At 45.8% G+C, this 24,661-nt stretch overlaps 1 protein-coding gene across 1 annotated transcript in view; it reads left to right on the top strand.

The window, feature by feature from the left end:
* LRPPRC (leucine rich pentatricopeptide repeat containing) overlaps positions 1-24,661 on the top strand; it is a 210,322-nt gene that overhangs the window by 23,392 nt on the left and 162,269 nt on the right. The window contains exons 3-7 of the mRNA XM_068127929.2: positions 7,244-7,366; positions 10,169-10,290; positions 10,411-10,469; positions 10,565-10,651; positions 17,717-17,843. Of these exons, the coding sequence (XP_067984030.2) occupies positions 7,244-7,366; positions 10,169-10,290; positions 10,411-10,469; positions 10,565-10,651; positions 17,717-17,843 (518 nt within the window). The remainder of the gene's footprint in view (positions 1-7,243; positions 7,367-10,168; positions 10,291-10,410; positions 10,470-10,564; positions 10,652-17,716; positions 17,844-24,661) is intronic.

Here is a 24,661-nt window from a genome sequence, read left to right as displayed (position 1 = left end):
AGGTCGCTGTGGGTGGGACCGAGCGAGGTCGCTGTGGGCGGGACCGAGCGAGGTCGCTGTGGGCGGGACCGAGCGAGGCAGCTATGGGTTGGGCCGAGCGAGGTCTGCGTTCGTGCGTTGCCGTTGCCGTTGCCTGGTATAAAAAGATGGTGCTTGATGCTCTCTGCGTCAAGATACGGACTTGATGTCCGTATCTTTACAACTTGATGTCCGTATCATCAATGATGATGATGATAAATGTAATACCACTCAAGGAAGGCCCACAACTCAAGAGAGTGGAAAAAAACAATAAAATGAACAAAAATACGGGGAAGGAGAAGCAACCACTCAGAAGAATGACAGAAAATCATTTCCCTTAAATTTACCATGTTCACCAACTAGCACGACCAGATACAGGACACCAAAATAATTTCCCTTACACATATCGTGTCCACCAATGAGCAAGACCATACCACTTACCTCTGGATCAAACTGTATTTCAAATATTCAAACGGTTTTTACATGCTGCCGTCTCCTAGCAACCAATGACATTTTTCAAAAATATTGTAGTACATTTATTTTTTAATAATGTACCATATTTACGGCAGTATATTTATTTACATCATGAGTAAGGAAGGAAAATTTCCAGCGCGCTGATTCGCTCATTCGCTCTCATTGATGACGATCACGTGATGACGTGATCACGAATGATGTTCGTGACGCGATCACGTGATGTTCCTTGCCGCCATAAACTCACAGCAAGTAGCATAGATTTTAGCATGATTAGCATTTAGCATGATTTAGCATAGATAGTAGCATGTTTCACATAGATTTCTTTCAGCGAGGAATATTATACACGGATTCTGACCGGTGGCAGAGCAGCGCGCTGATTCGCTCAGAGCGATCACGTGATGTTCCATCCCCGCCGCCAGTTGGCTTCACTTTTCACGGAGTATGAGCGTTCTATATATTTTCAATTCAGTGCGCCCGACTCGCTCACGTACTTGATTTGTGGCATAGACATGGCCATTGGGCCTTCACGGTGTAATTTGTGCGAGGCTTTTGTCCGAGTGAGTTCGAGTCGAGAGGGCGAATGTACGGGTTGTGAATGTACGGGTCTCCCTTCCCCCACCCGGCAACGCCGGTACTGGTGGGCGTCACAGGATCGGTGAGTCTCCAAAATCCGCTTCGTGCTGTTGCGAAGATTCAGGACGATGTCGCGATTGTTGTGCTGCTCTCCGACCATGAGAACTGCAATGTCATTGTTGACTGGCCCTCCCCTCCCCTCCCCCTCCCTTCCCCCTCCACCCTACCCCCTCCTCTTCTCCCCTCCCCCTCCCCCTCCCTTTTCCCCCTCCCCCTCCCTTTTCCCCCTCCCCCATCCCTTTTCCCCCTCCCCCTCCCTTTTCCCCCTCCCCCTCCCTTTTCCCCCTCCCCCTCCCTTTTCCCCCTCCCCCTCCCTTTTCCCCCTCCCCCTCGCTTTTCCCCCTCCCCCTCGCTTTTCCCCCTCCCCCTCCCTTTTCCCCCTCCCCCTCCCTTTTCCCCCTCCCCCTCCCTTTTCCCCCTCCCCCTCCCTTTTCCCACTCCCCCTCCCTTTTCCCACTCCCCCTCCCTTTTCCCCCTCCCCCTCCCTTTTCCCCCTCCCCCTCCCTTTTCCCCCTCCCCCTCCCTTTTCCCCCTCCCCCTCCCTTTTCCCCCTCCCCCTCCCTTTCCCCCTCCCCCTCCCTTTCCCCCTCCCCCTCCCTTCTCCCCTTTCCCTTTACCCCTTCCCCTCCCCCCTACCCCTTCCCCTTACCCCTCCCCCTACCCCTTCCCCTCTCCCCTCCCCCTCCCCCTCACCCCCCCCCCCTCCCCTCTCCCATCCCTCCCCCTCCCCCTCCCCCCCTCCCTTCTCCCTCCCCCCCTCCCTTCTCCCTCTTCTCCCTCGCGTTTATACACGGAATGCCGGGTACTTCCCCCCCCCCTCTTCTCCCCTCCCCCCCTCCCCCCCATTCCCCTCCCCTCCCCCCTCCCCCCCGTTCCCCTCCCCCCTCCCCCCCGTTCCCCTCCCCTCCTCTTCCCCCTCCCCTCCCCCGCCCGGCAATGCCGGGTACTTCTGCTAGTGTGTGTGTGTGTGTGTATATATATATATATATATTTTTTTTTTTATGTTTGTGGGGGTAGAGAATGGATTACCACAGTGCAGGTAGGATTGTATTATATAGTATTGGCATGGACCGTGGACGCGTAGGGGACATCTCGATGTATTAAGTGTGGAAACTGGACCTTTAGGTTGTTTATATGTCTTCACACGGGGCGGTTGGACTATGTTAACTAGGTGGGGAATAAGTTTGTTTTCCCCCGTCTGTGATTGCTCCCTGTGGTTTTCCCTACGTTTTTACAATTATAACAAGGCCGGCCATAAGAACTCATGTTTGTTACAACAATAACAACAATCGTCTCCTGCAAGCAGGTAGAGCCGATCTGCAAATAAACCCCGCATCCAGAGCATCGCAAGCCGGCAGGCCACGCCCCGAAGTTCATCATTGGTCAAGCAAGACCATGGGGTGTTTCGAGAGAGCTCAGCGATTGGGCAGATTGACGTCGGAGCTAGAAGGTTCGAGAGCAGGAAGAAGAAGACTCTCGCTCTGTGTCTTGGATCCCTCTCTATCTGGTCTTTGTTCTCGGTCGGTCGCTTTTGTTCTGGCCTGGTGCGCTGGTGTGGAACTTTTGCGATCGTGAGGAGGAGGTGTTTGTGGGGCTCTTGGCGCTTCGGATGGAGTGGGGACCGAAAGAGGACCGTCCGCACAAATTACCTCGCGTTTGTGGTGCTGGGGAGAGCTACTCCGCTCCATTCTCCGCGCCATTGCTCGAGCGGTTTCAGGCCACTTTGTACTGCCGACTTCTTTCAACAATCTCGTTGAGCAAGCTGAGAGCTGGTCGACCAGAGAAAACAATTTATTTTCTTTTATCTTTCCCCTGATGTGTATTTGTGTCTGAGTGGAGACGACTCAAATTAGAAATTAGATTTACCTCACCTTTCCTTTTTATCGCATTGCATTTATTTTCATTAAACCTTTATTGTTGATTTTCCTTGTCTTGTTTGTTTGCATGGTGTTGGGTTCGGGAATAATCCCGTGTGTTTCTGTCCAGGTAAGCGCCTTGGTTTCCTCACTCGCACGCGATGGTCCAACCACCAGTTTCGGCTAGGTGCCTCGGAATTAAGGACCATTACAGCTATTCGTCATCCAGCGGTGTTAATCACCGGGCTGACAGCACATTTGGTGCAGTTGTGATTCGGACCCCAGGACACTAGGTGTCCGGCGTGCGTGTGCGGCACCTGCTGAGCGGAAATTGTGCTCAGTTTTTGAAATCGAAATTGTAATGATCATCTCTCTCGGAGCGAAGGTCGATCATAGTGACCAGAGTGTCCAAATTTTTAGTGATTGGTGTTCGAGAAAGAACGCAAAACAGCGCGTTGTCAAATTTGAAGGAATTTTTTTGTTTTTTTTTGAGGAGATTATGCTCTCACGGGAAAAGCTGCTCGTCACGTAATGGCGGACTTGCATGAAATGGCGGAGCGGCTAGAAGGGCGGTGGAATGAAGCGAGTCGCTGCTAGGTTTTGATGAGGATAGGATTGAAACCTCCCCCGTCCCGATCGTCAGTCCCCCCCTCCTCTATAGCGGAAAACAAGATGCAGGGAACAGGTACGAGATGTCCAGCCAGGTCATGTTGCAATTAATAATGGAACAACTGTATGTTCAGAATGAGCATCGTGTACGAATGGAGAATAATGTGAAGGAAAGGAATGAACGATTGGAAACCAAAATTGATGCCCAAACGAATGAATTGAAGGGACAAATTAATGGATTGGAGGGTAATATGAAGGGAATGAGTGATTGATTGGAGGGAAAATTTAGGGAATGAAAGTGAACAACGGAATGAAATGAGGGAGATGAATGAACGATAGGAAGGGAAAAATAAAGGACATCACTGATTATATGAACAAGATTAAAGAGGGAATAACAAGAACTGGGGGAACGAATTGATAGAATAGATGGAAGAATGGAATGCCAAATGAAGGACAGACTGGGACAATTTGAGATGAAATTGGAGACTCAATTTGGGGAAATGGAGAAAGAATTGGCTTCGGAATTTGAATTAAAGCAGGAAGAAATGACTGAATATAGAAGAGGGTAAAACCCAAGCTGTTTGAATGGGGGAAAAGTTGGAAGAGACAATTGTGTCAACAAATAAACGAATTGACAAAGTAAATAAGGACCTGGAGGGCTATCACACCTGTGGATGCCAGAATGCAACAGCAGGTAGAGGAATGCGGAATCTGGAAGCACCAGGGTGGTGGTTTGGCGTAGGTGGTAAAATAATTGGATGCCCGTGTAACAGAACAAGAGCGGGGGCCACAATTGACTGGGGATAGAATTGATGAAATGTTACAGGAGTGGCTGAACACTTTGAACAATACCATCAAGGGGGAGGTTGCTTGAGTCCAACAGAGTCTGCAAGATGAGGTAAGTCAGTCCTTTAAGCATCTCCAGGACGAGCTTAACGTGACGCAGGGGACCCTCACCACGAGCCACATTTGGGCACAGGAGGCTCTGAAATTGAGTACCCAGCTGGGGGATGTTTAGGCCCCGAGCTGGATTCGGACATGGGGGTGGCGGGAAAAAGAGCCATGGGAAAAGCGATCACCCTAGTGAATTTGGAACAGCTGCAGGGAGGGGCAGAAAACCCCTGAAAAAGACGTTGTAACCTTCAGCTGCGGTTGGACACGTGAGGCAATTTTTTCTAAATTCCATTTACTAGTGAGATACCTGTGCTACGCACGGGTGGGAGGCCAGAAGCAAATGGGCAATGCAGATACGGCGAATGCTAAAGCATGAAACCAATAAATTCCACATTCCTGTGGCACCCTCAGTCGCACGTCAGACATGGACAGCAAGTTCGTGAAGGACTTCCATGAAAAACGTACCCGTTCGCAAACAAACAGGTACGTTCACGTATAGAAACATCGATTGTGGGTCCGTGGCGAATCTGCATATGGCGATCCACGAAGTTCACGTTTAGAAAGTAGAAACCATCATGGCATGTCGTCATTTACTTGAGCTTGATATCTCTTTTTTCATTCCAAACAACATAATTCCAATCACAAATTAATCACAAAATAAACTTTTAACAACATTGTTAATGTTTCCTTCATTGTAAAAACTACCAAGTCAACAGTTAAAAGGATTTTGAGCCGATAGGTGTTACGGCCTTGGCAAGATCGATGGAGACAGCGATCTGTTAGCGTATACACCGCCCAAATAGCTATGTGGAATTCTCTCATGTGGAGATTAAGCTCACATCGTTTGAACTTTGGCCGAGGTCATTATTTACTTTTAATGATGTTTATATACGTATCAAAAAGTAGATAATTGGTTTTGGGTCGTCCTTTCCGCATATCTCGTGGGATGGTGAGTTGGAGAGACGACTGTGATGGCGGGGAGGGGTTGGCATTCTCTCAAGCAGGGATTCAACCCATGTCCTTATAAAAGGTCTTTGTCCGAGTTCACCGAGTCCGATCGGTGCAGCTGTGCAGCGATCGGTGCAGCCGTTTGTGCGACTCCCGGGAAAATAACGTTATGCGGGAGACCAAACCTGAAAATGCTGGAGGCCAAAGCTGAAATTGGAAAAACAATATACCCGATTTTACTCCAGGAGATCCCAGGATTACCCACCCAAAATATCGTTGCGATTGGTTCTGCTGTTTTTGTGGTATCTTCGAACAGACAGACAGACGGACAGATATTTGCTGAATTATACTAAGATAATTAAACTCAAATTGAAATAGGAGTTTAGTTTGGCGTAGCCTTGGAGGGAATTGGTCCCCGAGCTGCGGAATTTGGACCAGGGGAGACAAAAGCGGTCGACCTTGTGGAAAATTTTCCTCCTAAATTGGATTGCGTCAGGCAGCTGGGAGCTACACTGGTGTGATTTGGGTGTGGGGTCCGACCATGGGTGTAGTGGCACGACCCGGGCCCCACAGGGAGTCTGGTGGAGTGTGGAATCTCTGGTCCATCGGGGAGCCGCCCGAGCGTGTGTCTCGGGCAGGCAGCGTCGCAGGACCCTGGAGGGGGTTGAGACCTCTCGGGGTCCGAGGTGCTTACTCAGGGGCACCCAACATGGTGCACCATGAGGACCACGAGGGGGAAGGGTTGGGGAGACAGCCATGAAAGAGATACAGCTGTCGGTTTCATCGAGGCTGCGAGCGGATTTTTTTGATATTGGTCGCGAATGAGTTGAGGCTTCCTGGGAAAGGAATTGCCCGCGACATCGTCCTATATTGCAATTGCAATTAAACCTGCATTTCAGGTTTTATCACCAAGTGCGAGTTATTGTTGGAGAGAAATTGAGCGCCTTCATTACAGGCCGATACGCCATTTTGTCCTTGAAGAGACTGTCCACTTGGTGTATCTTGTTTTGTCATTGGGATTCCTATATCGACCTCATCGTGTTGATTGCCGTTGGTTTACATATCGGCTCAATTCCCATATCGACGTCTCACCTCGTAACTCATCTTTCGCCGCCGTGCCGATACCTGCCTGTTCTCATCGTTTTGCACTGCTTCAACCAACGTGGGGATTCGTGCACAGATTTTGTGAATGTTACATTCCACTCACGTTGGGCGTATCGTGAGTATATTGTTTTGGGAGCATTGGGGGAATGATGGTACCATCATATGTATTGTTCATTTGATGCAAGTGATATTTTCATTGTACTTTCTTTAATAGTGTTATTATTGTGTATGTGAGAGTTGTTAATACAATTACTTGTTTTGTTCTGCAATTGCATTGGTGTGGTTTTCCCATGGTTTATTAGAACAATCTAAATAACAAATGTTTCTGCCGCATTCCCTCTCGAGACTCTGAGGTGCACCGTAACTGGGGTTTGGGGAGGTAATACGTAACAAGAGATTAACTGATTAGATTTTGGGGTTTCAATGTCAAAGGTCAGAGGTAATGTCAGGTTTAAATTAAACTTGGTACAAGTATTATAATGATGTAAACGTCGTGACGTTGAAGGGTGATGTTCTAGTTTGCTCATGCAATGCTAATAGCATGGGTTGGTGTGGGGTTGTTTCATTTTGATGATGGATTTACATTGTTTTATAACGTTTTTTTCTTTTGTTTGAAATGTGTATAATCCCCCACCACCACCCTCTTCCCCTTCTTACATTCATAAGCTGATGATGCTGTGTGGATGTGCTCTGTTCTTGCTTTTTAGATTTCCCTGGGCCAAACCATCTGCTGCTGTTGCTGCGTAGTTGTGGAAACCTAATGGCTGAAACGTTGCCTGCAGAACGCACAAAGTTTGCACAAGCCATATGGAAACAATTTGGGGATCTTGGTCAGTATTGTTATTTGTTTGCGTGAATAATACCGCATTTGCCCTTAGCCTATTCCCTGTGCAGCGAGAGACTGTGTGCGTGTGTTCGTCCGTCCGTCCTTCCTTCATGCTCCCCTCCCCTCCTTACTTCCTTCCTGCACCATCTCCTCTTTGCTTCCTTCCTGCCCCATCCCCTCTTTTTTATTTGTTTACTGCTCAGTGTGCTACGGCACCGAGGTTCAGGGGTTACCATGAGAGGATCACTCGGACCTCAGGCCACTGATATCCCCGTGCCCGGGATAATTAGGTTTGACAGGGTTCACTCGCCTTTTGTACAGAGTTACCTGTTGGTGACCCAATGACCTCAGCTAAGGACCCCTCCCTCAGCGATCACCCGTCTTCCAACTACTATCGATACTACGGCCAATCGAAGCGTGAGTGAACGCTGACAAAACATGACCGAAGCGAAACAGTGGGGCAGAACCCCCAGCCATCCACTACGTTCACCCTTATGTCGGATCAATGATAAAAAGGACGAGAACGAAGCAGATGGAAAATGTGCCACGATACATTCCACAAGTAGAGGATGGGGAAGACCGAGAAAGACTTGGCTAAAGATGGTGGAAGAAGAAATGCGGGCAAGGGGGTTAACAAGGAGAGATGCAGAAAATAGGGCAAAATGGAGAAGATTGTCATGGGGACCGCAAGGCTAACCCCCGCTCTAGCAGGGAAAATGGCCTTTAAAATGCATGTTGTTGTCTCTCAACGATACTCCGCACATCCACCGAACCATTCGCATTTCCACTCTTTCCAGCCTTCGTTGCTGCTCTACGTTCATTACCCATGTCTCGCTCCCATAAATCATAACACTTCTCACACATGCAGCATACACCTTTCCCTTCAGCTTCAGCGACACTCTCCTCCTCATCAGCACGCCACTCAGTTCCCGAAACTTCTTCCATGCACATCTCGCTCTTGCAACCATTGCCGAGTCTGATCCACCTTCTCCATTCAGCATGCCTCCGAGGTAGCAAAATGTTTTCACACCTTCCAGCTTCATGCCATCTCCAAGATCCAACTCAACATTTCCTCCATCTGCAGCTCCCTCTGTGCACACCTTACATTTGAATGTCGCTGCCACACTGGTTAATGACCCTCTCAGACCACTACATTTTTGATGAACCCATTCAGCACACATTGTGCATTGAATGGAGTTCACTCCGACACCCTTCCTGCACACAGCACACGGCCACTTCCCAGTTCTTTCCACCTCACCACATGCTTTACCACTTGCCATCACCTTCGTCTTTCCTATATTCACTTGCCATTCATATATCCTATATTCACTTCGTCCTTCCTATATAGACATCTCAAGGATGACAAAGCAAATTGGATGCACCTGAACTAAATTTGGAGTGTCAGAGCAAAGGGGTGAATACTGTTGACTCGAGGCATTTATTTCAGCTTTTCATTATTAATTATTTTGTGAAGCATTCTAAAAACAAAATTGCATTTTGACATTATGAGCCGAGAACGGCCCGTGCAGGGGCTGATCCGAGGATCAAACCGTCCGATCAGTAGTAGCGACTGGCGATGTGTACAAGGGGCAGGGGCTTAATCAACGCGAGCTGATGACTTGCGCTTACTGGGAATTCCTCGTTCGTGGGACACTGTCTCAAGCCCCAGTCCCCATCACAGATGTGGCTCAGCGGTTTACCCGAGCCTGACGGCGAAGGGCAAGGTACACGCTGGCCCGTCCAGTGTAGCGCGCGTGCGGCCCCGGACATCGAAGGGCATTAAACGTTCATTAAACATTAAACGTCATTAAAGGATTACGAAACGAAAAACCTTACGAAATTACGTTCACACCGTCACGTCAAACTCTACCGTGAACACATACATCGTCACAACATCGTCACAATGAACGTTATGCGAATGTTATGCGAGAGTCCAACCCTGAGAATGCTGGAGACCAAAGCTGAAATTGGGAAAACTAAATAGCCTATTTTACTCCTGGTGATCCCAGGATTACCCACCCAAAATATATTTGCGATCGGTTCAGCAGTTTTTACGGTACCTTTGAACAGACAGACAGACGGACATTTGGTGAATTATAGTAAGATCGTCACAATGAACGTTATGTGAACGCGAATGTTATGCGGGAGTCCAAACCTGAGAATGCTGGAGACCAAAGCTGAAATTGGGAAAACTAAATAGCCTATTTTACTCCCATGGGTCCCAGGATTACCCACCCAAAATATCTTTGTGATCGGTTCAGCAGTTTTTACGGTACCTTCGAACAGACAGACGGACATTTGGTGAATTATAGTAAGATGGGGTATTTTCTGTCAATCGGTGCCAAAAAAATCTCAATATAATGCATTTTATATTCAGGCTGTAACAACAAAATGTGAAAAATTAAAGGGGTGTGAATACATGTTCTTTCCATGTGGACATTCCACACACAAAAAACGACATAGCTATGAGAAATGATGTTTATTATGTGCACAACATGATGGAATTTGGAGGAGCCTCTTCCTTCCCCATTCATTTACATGTATAAAATCAATCTTATCAATTGATATGCCACTACTCATATCTCCCAACATTCTTTCCTTCGTTTCCCTCTCCTGCACTTACTTATTATAAGCTTCCTCCCCTTCACTTTCTTTTCATGATTTTGTTTCTTGCAAGTTCATTTTGTCAAGGTTGTAAGTTTTGACGATTGTAATTTATCCTTTGCAGGTGCGTCATATTTCGGATGTAGGTATGCATTGCTGCTACTGCAATAATCGTTGCTTTTTTTTGTGATCTTTTGAGCAGGAGTATCTTACGATGATAGCCATTACAATTCCCTGCTGAAGGTGTACCTGCAGAACGAACATACATTTTCCCCGACTGAGTTCCTGGCTCAGATGGAGAAAGATGGTGTTGCTCCAAACAGAGTATGTGCTTTTAAAAGTTATTGAACATGAAGTTCTCTTCCACTGGTACCATATAATTTACTATGATGGAGATGATCTGTGTTGAATGATCTTGTTTATTTGAATTTATTGCATTTATAGGTCACGTACCAAAGGCTCTTGGCCAGATACTGCAATGAGGGAAACATGGATGGCACAAGGTGTGTAGTAATTGACCAGTGAATAACTAATTAATCAATCTGACTATCAATAGTGGGGCTCATGAAACCATTTCATGATATTGCTTTGTTTACAGTACAGTTTTGGAGTTCATGAAGAATCAAAACATGCCACTTACAGAGCATGTTTTCTCTGCACTCATCGTCGGACATACCCGGGCTGGGTAGGTGAACTTCATATCTCCGAAGACTATGCATGCTTCCTCATTGTGTATTCATGCATGGCTGATCGTAATAATCTGCTTTAAAATATTGTTCTACTGGGTGATTTTTTAATTTTATTTTTTAATTAATTCGAGAACCCTAAATAATTTCCATTCACGAAAAACGATATCAATTAGGAACCTAATATTGTGTAAATGTAGCCTAATGTTACAGAAAGAGGTGACATGATCCACACGATTGATTACTTTATATGAAGTGCTGAAAGTATCCACCACCATGCTGCAGGCACAAATTCATTTTTCCCAGCATGCTCTCCGACAGAATGTAGAATTTCGTCGGGAATATTGCTGATTTTGTCACTGATTATTGCTTATATTCACCAAGGGAGTGTGGATTTGTAGCATACACTATATCCTCAAATATCGCCACAAAAATGAATCTGGCGACGTAACATCCGGGGATTGAGGTGGCCATGATGACTTGGCTACGACACGGTCACCGGAGAGTAGCTCAAGTTTGTTCATGCTGTATCGCCGCAAAGTGTGACTCGTGGCGCAAAGTGTGACGAGTTCAATTCCAGCCTCTGTAAGGTGCCCAATGTGGAGGAAGAATTGAATGTCCTCTACTTCCGTGGTTTAATATGAAGTGCTTATTACCGGAGAGATATAGATTGACTTTAATAGAAGCAAAAATACAAGGATACTCAAAATTTATGAACAAATACAGAACAAAGGAGTCAGCCAGCGTCTAATTATCTCTCCCCGTTTCTTTCTGAAAAGCTCTTTAAATGCATTCCTCCACTGAGAAACAGCACACCAATGAGCGTCGGGTTGGGAGGGTGGAAAGAGGCTGAGAAGCCTTGAGATAAGGTGTGTATTGTAGAAATGTCTGATCTGCCTTGTGTCACCACATTTGAGGCAGTGTGTTATGGATAGAGCCAAGATATATGTGCACAGGGGGTCTTTGAAGAGAGTGTACCAGTGTTAAACTGTGTATGCTTATTTGCTATTTTAGTCCAAGATTAAAAGGAATCGTCTCAGCTTACGTCCTTGCTTCATCTGATGTTTTCATATGATTGGGGCTATATATATATATTTAATTATTAAACTGTAACTGCTGACATAAATAGATTTTTGTATGTGGAAGATATGTGCCCAGGAATATATGTGCTTAATGATGATTCGTCTAAATGAATATAAGATTATATAGATTATTATGACCCTCATTTTAGAAAAGCCACATATGGTTCTTTTTAAAAACAGGCAAATGGTCACTGGGGTGCAGCGAAAGGAGGGCCCAACCACGCAGCCTGTCGGCCTCCATCAAAACTTTGGCATTCTCCAAAATGACCCCTCAAGATGGCCCCACGTACAGCCAAGCCTGATAATCAATGGATTTCATAATTTTAATTAAATTTAATCACGACACCGATACATTTGTGGATTATGTTGATGTAATGTTCTGAGTTTACTGTTTTGTTTCGCATTTACGTGAATGAGAGGTCCACTCAAAGGCGTACTCTTCTGCGTGTTGTCCTCCATCCATATACTGAAAGTCTTCTCCATCCTTTCCATGTGGACATTCCGGACATGGGTGTCCACCTTCGTACTTGATGCAGCGCTCACTGCAACACTCTCACGAATCGCCTTCTCCTTCTTCCGGATGTAGCGAACGGTGGATTCATTGACGCCATAATGCCTGCCCACAGAGGTCACACTCTCTCATTTTGAGAGCCGATCTAGCAGCTCCAATCTGTTGCTCAGGGTCATCACTTTTTTTCTGCCTCTTGATAGTCGACGTATCTCCGGTACTGGTCTTGCTCTTGGGATCCATGATTGAACAATGAGCGGAGCGAGAGGCCAAAATGCAGATCAAAGCAACCGGATGAGAATTATTATTGAGACACAATGGGTATATGTATGCATGCGGACATTGTGGGTAGCTGCAGGTGGGGTGAGTCGTCTGCCCATTGTTTGTAGGGGATGTTATCGGATGATGTCGTATTTAGCAGCTACTAAATACAGTAATTAAATAATGAAGCATTTTATTCTATAATTCGCAGGGTTGACTTGTTTACGCAGCCGGTAGGATATCCCATGAAGCTCGCTTACAGTGCGGCTAAAATATGTACTGTATTTTAATGCGGCTGCAAAAGCCGTGAAAATGTGAAGCATAGCACTGCGAATGTAGAAGCAAGTCATGCTCGCGGCTCATACAGTCCTGGCCAAAAATATTGCCACCCTTGCACTTTTTTCAAATAACTCACAATTTTCTCTCAAAATAAGTTTAAATTGACACAAGTATTTGGTCTCCACAATTCTTTATTTCACTGTTAATATTACAGAACCTTTGTTTTTGATTCAGAACATAATATATCCTTTTAAATTGGAAAATAAAAATAAATGCAATTGACAAAATTATTGACACCCTAGACTTAATATTTGGTATCACGGCTTTTGGACAAAATAACTGCAGTCAAGCGCTTCCTATAGCCATGAATGAGCTTCCGACACCGCTCTACTGGCAGTTTGGCCCACTCTTCTTGTGCAAACTGCTCCAGTTCTCCCAGATTTGAAGAGCACCTTCTCCCAACTGCTGTTTTCAGATCTCCCCACAGGTGTTCAATGGGATTTAGATCTGGACTCATTGCTGGGCACTTCAGAACATTCCAGCATTTTGTCTTGAACCAGTCCTTGGTGCTTTTTGAAGTGTGTTGGTGGTCATTGTCTTGCTGCAAGACCCATGACCTTCCACGGAGACCCAGCTTTCTGACACTGGGTTGAACATCGCGCTCCAAAATGGTAATCTCCTGATTTCATGATGCCATGCACACATTTAAAGCATCCAGTGCCAGAGGCAGCACAGCAACCCCAAAACATCACTAAACCTCCTCCATGTTTGACTGTAGGGAAGGTGTTCTTTTCTTTGAAGGCTTCATTTTGTTTTCTGTAAACATAGAGATGATGTGCTTTACCAAAAATCTCTAATTTGGTCTCATCTGTCCACAGAACATTCTCCCAGAAGGATTTTGGCTTGTTCAGGTGTGTTTTGGCAAACTCCAGTCGGGCTTTCTTTTGTCTCTCTCTCTCTCAGCAGTGGGGTCCTCCTGGGTCTCCTACCTTAGAACCCCCTTTAATTGAGTTGGCGACAGGTGGTGCGAGTTGAAACTGTCGTAACTTGTGTCTGAAGGCCAGCTTGAATCTGTATGGCAGTCGATCGAGGTGCTTTCTCCACCATTAGAACAATCCTTTGCTGCAATCTTCGATCAAGTTTTCTCTTCCCGCCACGTCCAGGGAGGTTGGCTACAGTGCCATGGGCCTTAAACTTCCTGATAACATTGCGTACGGTGGACACACAGAACATCAAGGTCTCTGGAGATGGACTTGTAGCCTTGAGATTGTCCTTGCTTGGCTACAATCTTGTGTCTGACCTCCTCAGACAATTCTCTGGTTTTCTTTCTTTTGTCCATGCTCATTGCGGTACACACAGTGACACAAAACAGCAGAATGGCTCCTTTTCTCTATTCAAACTGGTTGAATGAGTGATTTTTATATTTCAGGCACCTACAACTCACCACAGGTGAGTTCAATTCCAAAGTAAAGTAGAATCGCCTGCTTGAAATCTAATTATTTCTCACAACTTCTAAAAGGTGCCAATAATATTGTCCGGGCCATTTTAGGATTTCTGTGTAGAATAAGCTAAGATTTAGTTATTTTTTTCAGCTTTTTTTGTTTTTTTCCACTGCAAACTAAAGAAACGCAAATGTGAATACCAAAAGATTGTTTAATTTCAACAATTTTCTGGAAGAAACGGTGCATCATTTGAAAAAAGTGCAAGGGTGCCAATTTTTTTGGCCACGACTGTATAAGATGTTTTTTTGCATATGTCCAGCCGCAAAGATGAACTGATTAGATTATGGGTTTAAGAAGTCAAAGGTCAGAAGTCCCGCTAGGTAAAAATTCTGTTATTGGGCTAACCTGCGAACTAGTGATGGGATTTTGACCAAACTTTGTTTCTTCATAATAATACTCTTGGTCGTGTGTCTGGATGCAACAATCCTTCCCACCGATTGGTTGGACAGCTGCCCTGACTCCACCGACCCACCCACACATCCTGATGAATGTTGTTACGGCCGCCATTTTAGTGCTCACCACGTTGCGAAGGCAATGACGTCTGTGCTGTCATATTCGCAATCGCTATGCACTCCTATACATTTCCCCTTCATTGTAAAACTAGCAAAGTGAGAGTTAAATGGACTTTGAGCCGATAAGCGTCATGTTCTTGTGAAGATCAGCCTCAGTGGTCGAGACAGTAGTCTGTTAGCTTATGCACTGCCAAAATAACTATGTGGCATTCTCTCGAGCGGAGATTAAACCCATCTCGTGCAGTTATACATGGTGAAGGAACAACGCAAATTGGACGTATCCATGGAATCTCTGCAGCTGCTGTGCATTTGATTGTTCTCTGAAAGTTGGACAGGTAACGAAAAGTTAAAAGAAAATGAGTGAGTTGGACAGGTAACCGTGATGTGCCATGACCTGTTCATGGTCGTATATCTTTCCCGCATATCTTGAGGCATTGTGAGTTGGACAGGTCACCAAGACGGACCATGACCTGTTGATGTTCATGTATCTTTTCCGCATATCTCGAGGGATTGTGAGTTGGACAGGTGACCGTGACTGGTGGGGAGGGGGTTTGAAGGCTTGGAGTAGGAAGAGGATTGACGCTTTAGGTTTGGGAGGGGAGGGGAGGGTGAGGATTTGGGGTTGAGACCTGGAGGCTGAGGACTTGGGGTTTCTTCGGGGTGGGAGGTGGGGGTTGGGAAAATTGAGGATTTAAAGTTATATTTTACAATAGCAAAGGTCCCAGCATTGCTGGGCCCCTCCTCCCACACTTCCCTCCAGACCTTCTCTTCCTTCCCTCCAGACTTTCTCTCCCCTCTCTCCAGACTTTCTCTCCCCTCTCTCCAGACTTTCTCCCCCTTCCCTCCAGACTTTCTCCCCCTTCCCTCCAGACTTTCTCCCCCCCTCCCTCCAGACTTTCTCTCCCCTCTCTCCAGACTTTCTCCCCCTTCCCTCCAGACTTTCTCCCCCTTCCCTCCAGACTTTCTCCCCCCCTCCCTCCAGACTTTCTCCCCCTTCCCTCCAGACTTTCTCCCCCTTCCCTCCAGACTTTCTCCCCCTCCCCTCCAGACTTTCTCCCCCTCCCCTCCAGACTTTCTCCCACCTCCCTCCAGACTTTCTCCCACCTCCCTCCAGACTTTCTCCCACCTCCCTCCAGACTTTCTCCCACCTCCCTCCAGACTTTCTCCCACCTCCCTCCAGACTTTCTCCCACCTCCCTCCAGACTTTCTCCCACCTCCCTCCAGACTTTCTCCCACCTCCCTCCAGACTTTCTCCCACCTCCCTCCAGACTTTCTCCCACCTCCCTCCAGACTTTCTCCCCCCTCCCCCCTCCCTCCAGACTTTCTGCCCCCTCTCTCTAGACTTTCTGCCCCCTCCCTCCAGACTTTCTGCCCCCTCTCTCCAGACTTTCTCCCACCTCCCTCCAGACTTTCTCCCACCTCCCTCCAGACTTTCTCCCACCTCCCTCCAGACTTTCTCCCCCTTCCCTCCAGACTTTCTCCCCCTTCCCTCCAGACTTTCTCCCCCCTCCTTCCAGACTCTCATCCCACCCCCTTCCCCTCCCTCCTCCCCTCCCTCCTCCCACCATCTCACACCCCATCCCCTACCTCCTCCCACCCCCACCTTTTCCCACACCACCCCTGCTTCCTCTGGCCTTCCATCCCATCTGTTACCCACCCCTTTTTCCTCCCTCTTCCCACCTGATCCATTGCATGGAATTTCCACAGGTCCCTGCTAGTAAGTATATATGATGATGAAAAGATGAACTGATTTGATTTCTGTATCAAAGGTCAAAGGTCACTTCAGGTAAAAGTGTGATACTTGAGAACAGCTGAAGGGATATAAATCAAACTTGGTATAAAGATGTAATAACGTGGGTGAAGGCAAATCGGTCGACGTTGTGACGTCGAAGAGTGTCATTCTAGTTTGCGTATGTTTTAATGCAGGTTGAGTTTGTGATAATGTGTTCTCGATTAGACGATGTAAAAACATGCAAGACTGGTTCACTACTGTCTGGAAGTGGGAGAGGTGAGATGAGGAGTTGGATGTGGGTGGGGAAGTGGGAGAGGTGAGGTGGGTGGGGGGAGGTGGGAGAGGTGAGGTGGATGGGGAAGGTGGGAGAGATTAGATGAGGGGTTGGGGAGGTGGGTGAGGTGAGGTGGAGGGTTGGAGGTGGATGGGGAATGTGGGAGAGATGAGGTAGAGGATTGGAGGTGGGTGAGGGAGGTGGGAGAGGTGATGTGGAGCATTGGAAGTGGTTTGGGATGGTGGGAGAGATGAGATGAGAGTTTGGAGATGGGTGGGGGAGGTGGGAGGGGTGAGGTGGAGGGTTGGAGGTGGATGGGGAAGGTGGGAGAGGTAAGATGAGGGGTTGGAGGTGGGAGAGGTGAGGTGGAGGGTTGGAGGTGGGTGGGGGGAGGTGGGAGAGGTGAGGTAGAGGATTGGAGGTGGGTGAGGGAGGTGGGAGAGGTGATGTGGAGCATTGGAAGTGGATTGGGATGGTGGGAGAGATGAGATGAGAGTTTGGAGATGGGTGGGGGAGGGGTGAGTTGGAGGGTTGGAGGTGGGGAGGGGAGGTGGTGTCCCCGGCCACGAGGGGGCAGGGCGTGTTAAGTAGTGCAGGGATTATGGGTAAAATTCCTTCGTTTGTCGTCCCCTCTGTCACCAACCCAGTGTCCCTTATGGCAACGCATTCTCATATAGACACTTAGATAGGTCCTTAGTGCACAACAGTAACTAAATTCCCTCCCCTTACAATGATTGACCGGAAAGACAAGCAGGCAGCGGCCGCATACAACGCCACCATGGGCGAATGAGATATTATTGATATTATTATTGATAAATACAATGTTGAAATCTGTATTTACAGTTGTCTTGCAAGTTTGATGTGATGGATTTTATAAAGTTGTTTATCATTCTTACAATTGTGCACGTGTGCAGTGATATGGAGAGTGCCGTTAAAGTCCTTTCAGTGATGAAGGATGTCGGAATTGAGCCAAGTGCAGAAACACACATGGTTATGCTTTGTGCCTTTGCTGAAAAGGGTGATTTTGAGAGCATCCGGCAGGTTTGTTGCTGTTTAATTTTGCTTTGTATAATCTTCTGCTCTGTACCTGAGAGATTGTGTTCTTGTTTAACAAGGATCATGTTCGATAGTGTTTCTGAATATGCTGAAGTGCAAGCAAGCATCACGGTTTAACATGACTAATTTTTGCCTCAGCTCATCATAAGCCTCCTCTGAAATTGCAGTTCTCGAAAAGAAAATTGTACAAAAACCTGTGGGTTTATGGAAGAGTGAAATGGCAGAGAAAAGAAAGAAAGAAACACTGACAATGGGGCAGTAGAATAACATGTGGATACAACAAGGGGATGAACAAACACGAGCATGTGTGAGAGATTGACAGACTGACAGACTGACGTACTGACTGACTGACAGTCTGACTGACTTTGACTTTGACTTTTGTGTCCTTTTATTGTAAAAGTATAAAACAAAAAGTATTCAACCCCCACTTTACATACAAATCAAAACCTCATTTCCAATGCATTTGCACAACCCCCCCCCCCCCCCCCATGCCCCATAACTCTTCCAACACAAGAAGGTTCCCCATGTTTACATGATAAGCATGTTCGAGCTATATATGTGCTGACACCATCCCTATAAAACAAAAAGGTGCATTTTCATTTTTTCCCACTACCTATAAATCTGGCTTTTCTGGTTTTATAAATTGCAAGCTTAGCAATTCCAAGCAAAAAATTCAAAAGCAATATCACAGATTCTTTTCTAGTATTACATGCAAGTCCATAAACAAAGATTGTAACAGGAAAAAACAATTTTAAATTTACAAAAGATTCGGCTCAGATACAGAAACTATATGTATTTGGCTCAGTGATGACAATATCTTGCACTCAATAAATGCATGATACAAATACTCCACACGACCACAAAAAGGACATAAATTAAACACAGCAGGGTTAAACTTCTGGACGAACACCTGTGTGGCCACGGCATGATGGACCAGTCTCCAATTTAGGTCTCCTGTATGTCCGACAGTAGGACACCTGTACATTTCATCCCAATTTGGAGTGAGAAAAGCTCCTGCAGGTAAAAACTCTTTCCACTTGTTCCTTATGGGTGCTGCACAGCCCGATAAGCACACCTCTAGACAAATTCTGTACATTGCCCTTTTCTCCATGATGTGGAACACCCCGGATTCTTTGCTGTTTGAGGAAAACACACCATGTTGTTCCTGGGCAGTGACTGAGAGTTCAGGGAAGGTTAAACGAAAATCTACTTCTTCATTTACCCCATTCCACCCAATATTTAAATCTAAAAAAGTCTGGGATACAATCTTTATGACCCTGCTCACTATTCTCATTGAACGCAAGCCAATTTTTCCAGAAACAGTGCTGGCAGATAACCATCGCTTCAAGGATAGCTCCATAAGATCTCGCACTTTATTGATCCCATTGTTCGTAAAATGTTCCATAAAAGCTCGGCTGGTAGATATTTCAGCGAATAGTGAGTTTTGGAACAATGGCTCATGCACAAACCTCTTGGGATCATAACAGATCTCCAACCGCTGCACTCCTAGAGCTTGCCAGGCATTCAGGAGAGACCGATGAAATACAGGGAGCCGAGCTCTATCGAGAAGTCCAAAAGGAAAAGTTCCCGGTCATAGTCAATTCCACCCACTTGCCTGAGCAAGGTATTCGTGAGAGGACGCCAGGGCACAACCTCGCTGTAGAGCAGACGTTTTATTGTCATTAGCCGAAAAGCCATTATTCGACTAGGGATGTGCACTAGATTTTGACCACCTGAATTACGTGGTCTGCACAACACATCTGGCTTAAGGCAGTGGTGGCCTCCCCAGAAGAAGTCAACTAGACCCCTCTGAATGTTGGTGATCAGAGCTTGAGGAGGCTGGAGTGCTATGATCTTATGCCATACGATTGGAAGCACCAGGTTGTTTACTATCGTTACCCGTGCCTTAAGTGACAAGATATGGAGCATCCCTTTCCACTTTGATAGTTTCTGCTAAAAGTTATCTCGGAAACCATCCCAGTTTTTCTGCATATAGCTTGTAGTTCCCAAATGGATGCCTAAGTATTTAAACCCATCCGTTTTTCATCACATTCCTCCTAGAAGAGTTGGGGGAACCGTGTGTGAAGACTGTGATGCAGATAGGGTATCTGGGTACAGAGAAAGAGCTACGCTCTTGTTCCAATTTACTCTTGCTGATGAAGCAAGTTCAAATTTGGCAAAACACCGGGATAGCTCAAAAACATCTTCCTGGTTTTTAACCACAACACACAGGTCGTCTGCATATGCTGACGTAACAATTTTGGAATTGTTTGACAAGGACAAACCAGGTAAGGTGGCAGGAAGGAGAGCCAGTGGAGGTTCGATGGACAGTGTGTACAACATGCCTGACAGTGGACAGCTCTGACGGATGCCGCGCTGAAAGGGGAAAGGACGACACAGACTGTTATTTACTTTTAGCAGGCATGATACATTGTTGTGTAAAGGTTTTATGCAAGAAATGATTTTTTCTCCAAATCCTGCTTTCGTAAGAACTGCAAACAAAAATGAGTGATCCACACTGTCAAAAGCTTTCTCCTGATCAAGGAGTAATAACCCAAAAGCGTGCGACGCAGTTTGACCGATAGTATTTTCTTGGTTAGAGACTTGATTACTGTCATACATGGATCGTTCAGGTATGCAATACATTTGGTCATTCCCAACTAAGAACGAGATGACCTTTTTAAGACGCATTTCAAGCACTTTTGGCACAATCTCATAGTCAGTATTTAACAATGACGCAGGCCGCCAGTTTGTCATGTGCTGCAAATCCCCTTTCTTGGGAAGAAGACATAAGACAGCTCTTCTGCAGCTCAGGGGCAATTCCCCCTGATTTAGGCTCTCGTGAAAAATCTCAATTAAAGCAGGCCCCAGAACATTCCAAAAAACTTTGTATAATTCAGCAGGAAGTCCGTCAATTCCGGGGGCCTTGCCGTCTTCGAGTTGTTTCACTGCTGTCGTGAGCTCCTCAAGAGAAATGTCACATGCCAGTTGAAGTTGCTGCTCTTCAGAAAGAGATGGGAGAAGTTCAATCATCTCATTTGCCGTCGTTGTATCCACAGTTCTTGGAATAAACAAGTTTGAGTGAAACTCTTGCAGTGAATGTTTAATGTCACTCTGGCAAGTCAGAACACCGTCGGAAGAGCGTAGACTCTGAATCTGCCGAGAGGTGTTGGCGGCCTTCTGCATTTTGAAGAAATTTTTGTTTGGAGTCTCGAGGTGTATTCTGCTCATCCGCAGGTGAATCATTGCTCCAGCCGCACGCTCCTGACCAGTTCGGCCAGCAGGGTCTTTTTTTTCTATCAGCTGCTGATATTGGTCACTTCCCCAAGATGTTCCAGCTTCTTGTTGTTCCCCGTCGCACAGCGGAGCGAAAGGGGGACTATGGTTTTCCCCTCCGTCAATGTGTCCGTCCGTCCGTCCGTGCGTGCGTGCGTAAGCGAAGGACCGCATTCGAATTTGGTGTGTGGGTGCAACCCACGTCAAAATCCAAGATGGCCGCCGCCATGTATGTCTGATGCCGTGTATGTCTGAACCTTGTGAGATGAATATCTTTAAAAATAAGCGAAGTACCAACTTCTAATTTGGTGTGTGGGTGTATCTCGGCATAAGGAAGAACGCTATTGAAAATTGGGTCGCCACGTCAAAATCCAAGATGGCCGCCACCATGTATATGTCTGAATCTTGTGAGCGAAATATCTCGAAAAATAAGCGAAGTACCAACTTCTAATCTGGTGTGTGGGTGTATCTAGGCACAAGCAAGAACGCTGTTTAAAATTGGGTCACCACGTCAAAATCCAAGATGGCCGCCGCCATGTATGTCTGAACCTTGTGAGATGAATATCTTGAAAAATAAGCGAAGTACCAACTTCTAATTTGGTGTGTGTGTATCTCGGCATAAGGAAGAACGCTATTGTAAATTGGGTCGCCACGTCAAAATCCAAGATGGCCGCCTCCATGTATGTCTGAACCTTGTGAGCAAAATATCATATCATAGCATGTTTTCTGCATCTTCCACTTTGACAACTCCAATCACTTCCCCGACGGGGGACCGAGGCGTAACGCTTGTTCATATTAAAGTACATCTGCTTTTAGAGCACTTGTCAAACCAGACGTATTACTGGTGGCATATGACCAATATTGTTGGCAGAAAATCCGAATTTTTGATTTGGTACAGTCCCACCTCTGTCACATATTGACATATGAACACTTTTTATTCTCTAATCCTTCCCATACCAGTCTGAAGGCATTTTTAAAATGTTCATCTTGTAACAATTTCACATTGAAATTTCAGTGTGCACTCTTACAGCAATGATAGGGTAACATACATTCCATTACAATCAGAAAAGAAAATGGTGATCAGAAAAGCCAGATGGAGGTATACATGTTCTCTTAACCAAATTCACCATTCCTTGGTTCATGTACAATCTGTCCAGTCGACCCATGGTTAACTGGTTTTTTGCACAGCACACCCATGTATATTGACGAGTGTTTGGATTTTGTAATCGCCATACATCTCTAAGTTTGTATTTTTTCACAAGTTGTGCCAAGGACTTTGCACTGGGTGGATGTGGCTCAGGAGTGTTCCTGTCCAGTCGAGGGTTGAGTGTGCAATTATAGTCTCCCCTCATACAAATTAAACAAGTCAAATCAACAGTGCTTAAACAATCCGCTAATTTTGGAAGAAATAGAGCCCTTTCAGCACTGTCACTGGGGCAATACACATTAATAATGCTAACCTTTTGATTGCTGCTAATAAAATCCACCACCATCAAGAAACCCTTACAAATCTCTCTGTAGTGAATCTCAGATGGTTCGAGACGAAGATGCAAGATTATTGCCATCCCCGCTTTAGCTTCTTCAACTGCACTGGAAAAAAAATGGCACCCTTTAAACATTCTGCGCCACTCGTCTTCCCAAGATTGGTTGGTGTGTGTCTCTTGTAACATGAAAATGTCAATCTTTTCTTTCTCAAATAGTTGTAACACCTCCAGACGCCGCCCGCATACAGCTGCGGCCTCCATTTATGTTGAGAGACGTTACCTTCATTTATTTTTTATTAATTTTCCTCCTCTTGGAGTTATTTTCCTGCCTTTGTGGCACACTTCCTCAACCGCTGAAATTGAGGTTCTGAGATCCCAACTTGCTGGGGTTCACGAATCATGTTTCTAGTAGTTTTTAGAAAAGCATGTAGGTTTGGGAAATAATCCTGAATTCTGACATTCCTTTTCCTGAAGGTTTCATCGAGGAATTTTCTAATTTCATCTACTGTAACTGCAGTGTCCTTATCCTCATCTTCTTGGGCACAAAACCCACTACTTGACGGGGGTCGAGTAGGGTTCATCAAAATCAACCGCATCATCTCTGTCGTTCTCTTCCTGATGCAAACTTATTTCTGAGGTACAAATCTCCCCAGGATCAGAAACATGGATATTGTTTTCATTCCTGTTTAGCTGCTCATAGTCACATGCAGCTTCCTTATCATCCCTTTTATTTTGTTCCAGATGTGTCGGCTTACAGGTTTCCTCTGTGGGGCTGTCTGACTTATCTGTTTTGTAATACACCCGGCCATCTCTGCGCCCACCTCTGTGACCATCTTACTATAATTCACCAAATGTCTGTCCGTCCATTTGAAGGTACCGCAAAAACGGCTCAACCGATCGCAACGATATTTTGGGTGGGTATTCTTGGGACCCCTGGGAATAAAATAGGCTTGATTGTTTTTCCAAGTTTTATAATTTTCCGGTTTTTCCAAATACGATGGAATTATATTTACCGATATGAACAGTGATGTGGCTTTTGTTGAAATTCTACAAATACTGTTTATTCTACGTATCATGAGAGAGTTGATCGACTCCTGACGAACTCTGACGTATATAAACGTGCGGCTCCGAAGTAACATGGAAGCGTGTGCAAAGCGACTGAGCAACAGGTGGAGCGGCCGCTTACGTGTTAGATTCGGCGCGCACTCTTCACACATAAACGTGCGACTGAGAAAGACATGCAGCAGCCGCTTCCGTTTTGCAGAATTCAATCTTTTTTCAAAATGGACACCATATACTGTTTAGATTTTGATGATTTGCGTGTGATATGATTCAACGGATGTTTATATGAATCGTTTAAAATTAAAAAGCCTTCAATTTCTGATATTTTGCCTTTTCATTTGGGCTTCCCAATTGAAGCCCCACCCATAGGGCGGGTACCGTTGCGAGTTACATTAATGTCATTTAAGACATCAGGGTTATCAATATCAATGCTTGTGTCCTCCTGAGAGGCACAAGGATTCTCGATGTCTATATCGCACTCTGAACCCTCAAACAGTTGGGCAAGTGGTGCAAACGAATTGCTTAGATTTAAAACCGGTTCCGGTTCAGTTTGCAATCCCAAACAGGGATTCTCGACACAAGCTCAGCGACACATTTGACACAACCAGTACCTTACTTTGTTCTGTGCTTGCATTCTTGACGATGGGACATGAACGTTTGTCCTTTTTTTATGCGACACTGTTACGAACCCTTCCATGTTGTCATCTGTACAGTCCTGAACAGTGGAGGGAGAGGTTTTTTTTTTTTTTTTTTTTTTTTTTTTTGTATACAGAGTCGAGGCTCGTGAAAGAGCTAACATTTATCAAATAAACAAACAAGCAAACAAAGTATATAAAAAGGGGAGCGGTCGACAAGATGGGGAGAGAAGGGGAGGAAGCACACAACACAACATTTGAGAGCAGGGACATCGGGAGATGTGTGGGAGGGAGAGGGCCTGGGGGGAGGCAGGATAGGTATAAAACGCAAGGACACCAAGGACTT

Source organism: Myxine glutinosa, chromosome 9 (genome assembly GCF_964187855.1).
Source record: "Myxine glutinosa chromosome 9, kmMyxGlut1.1, whole genome shotgun sequence".
In the NCBI taxonomy this organism is placed as follows: Eukaryota; Metazoa; Chordata; class Myxini; order Myxiniformes; family Myxinidae; genus Myxine; species Myxine glutinosa.
This window is presented reverse-complemented; position numbering and strand designations above follow the sequence as displayed.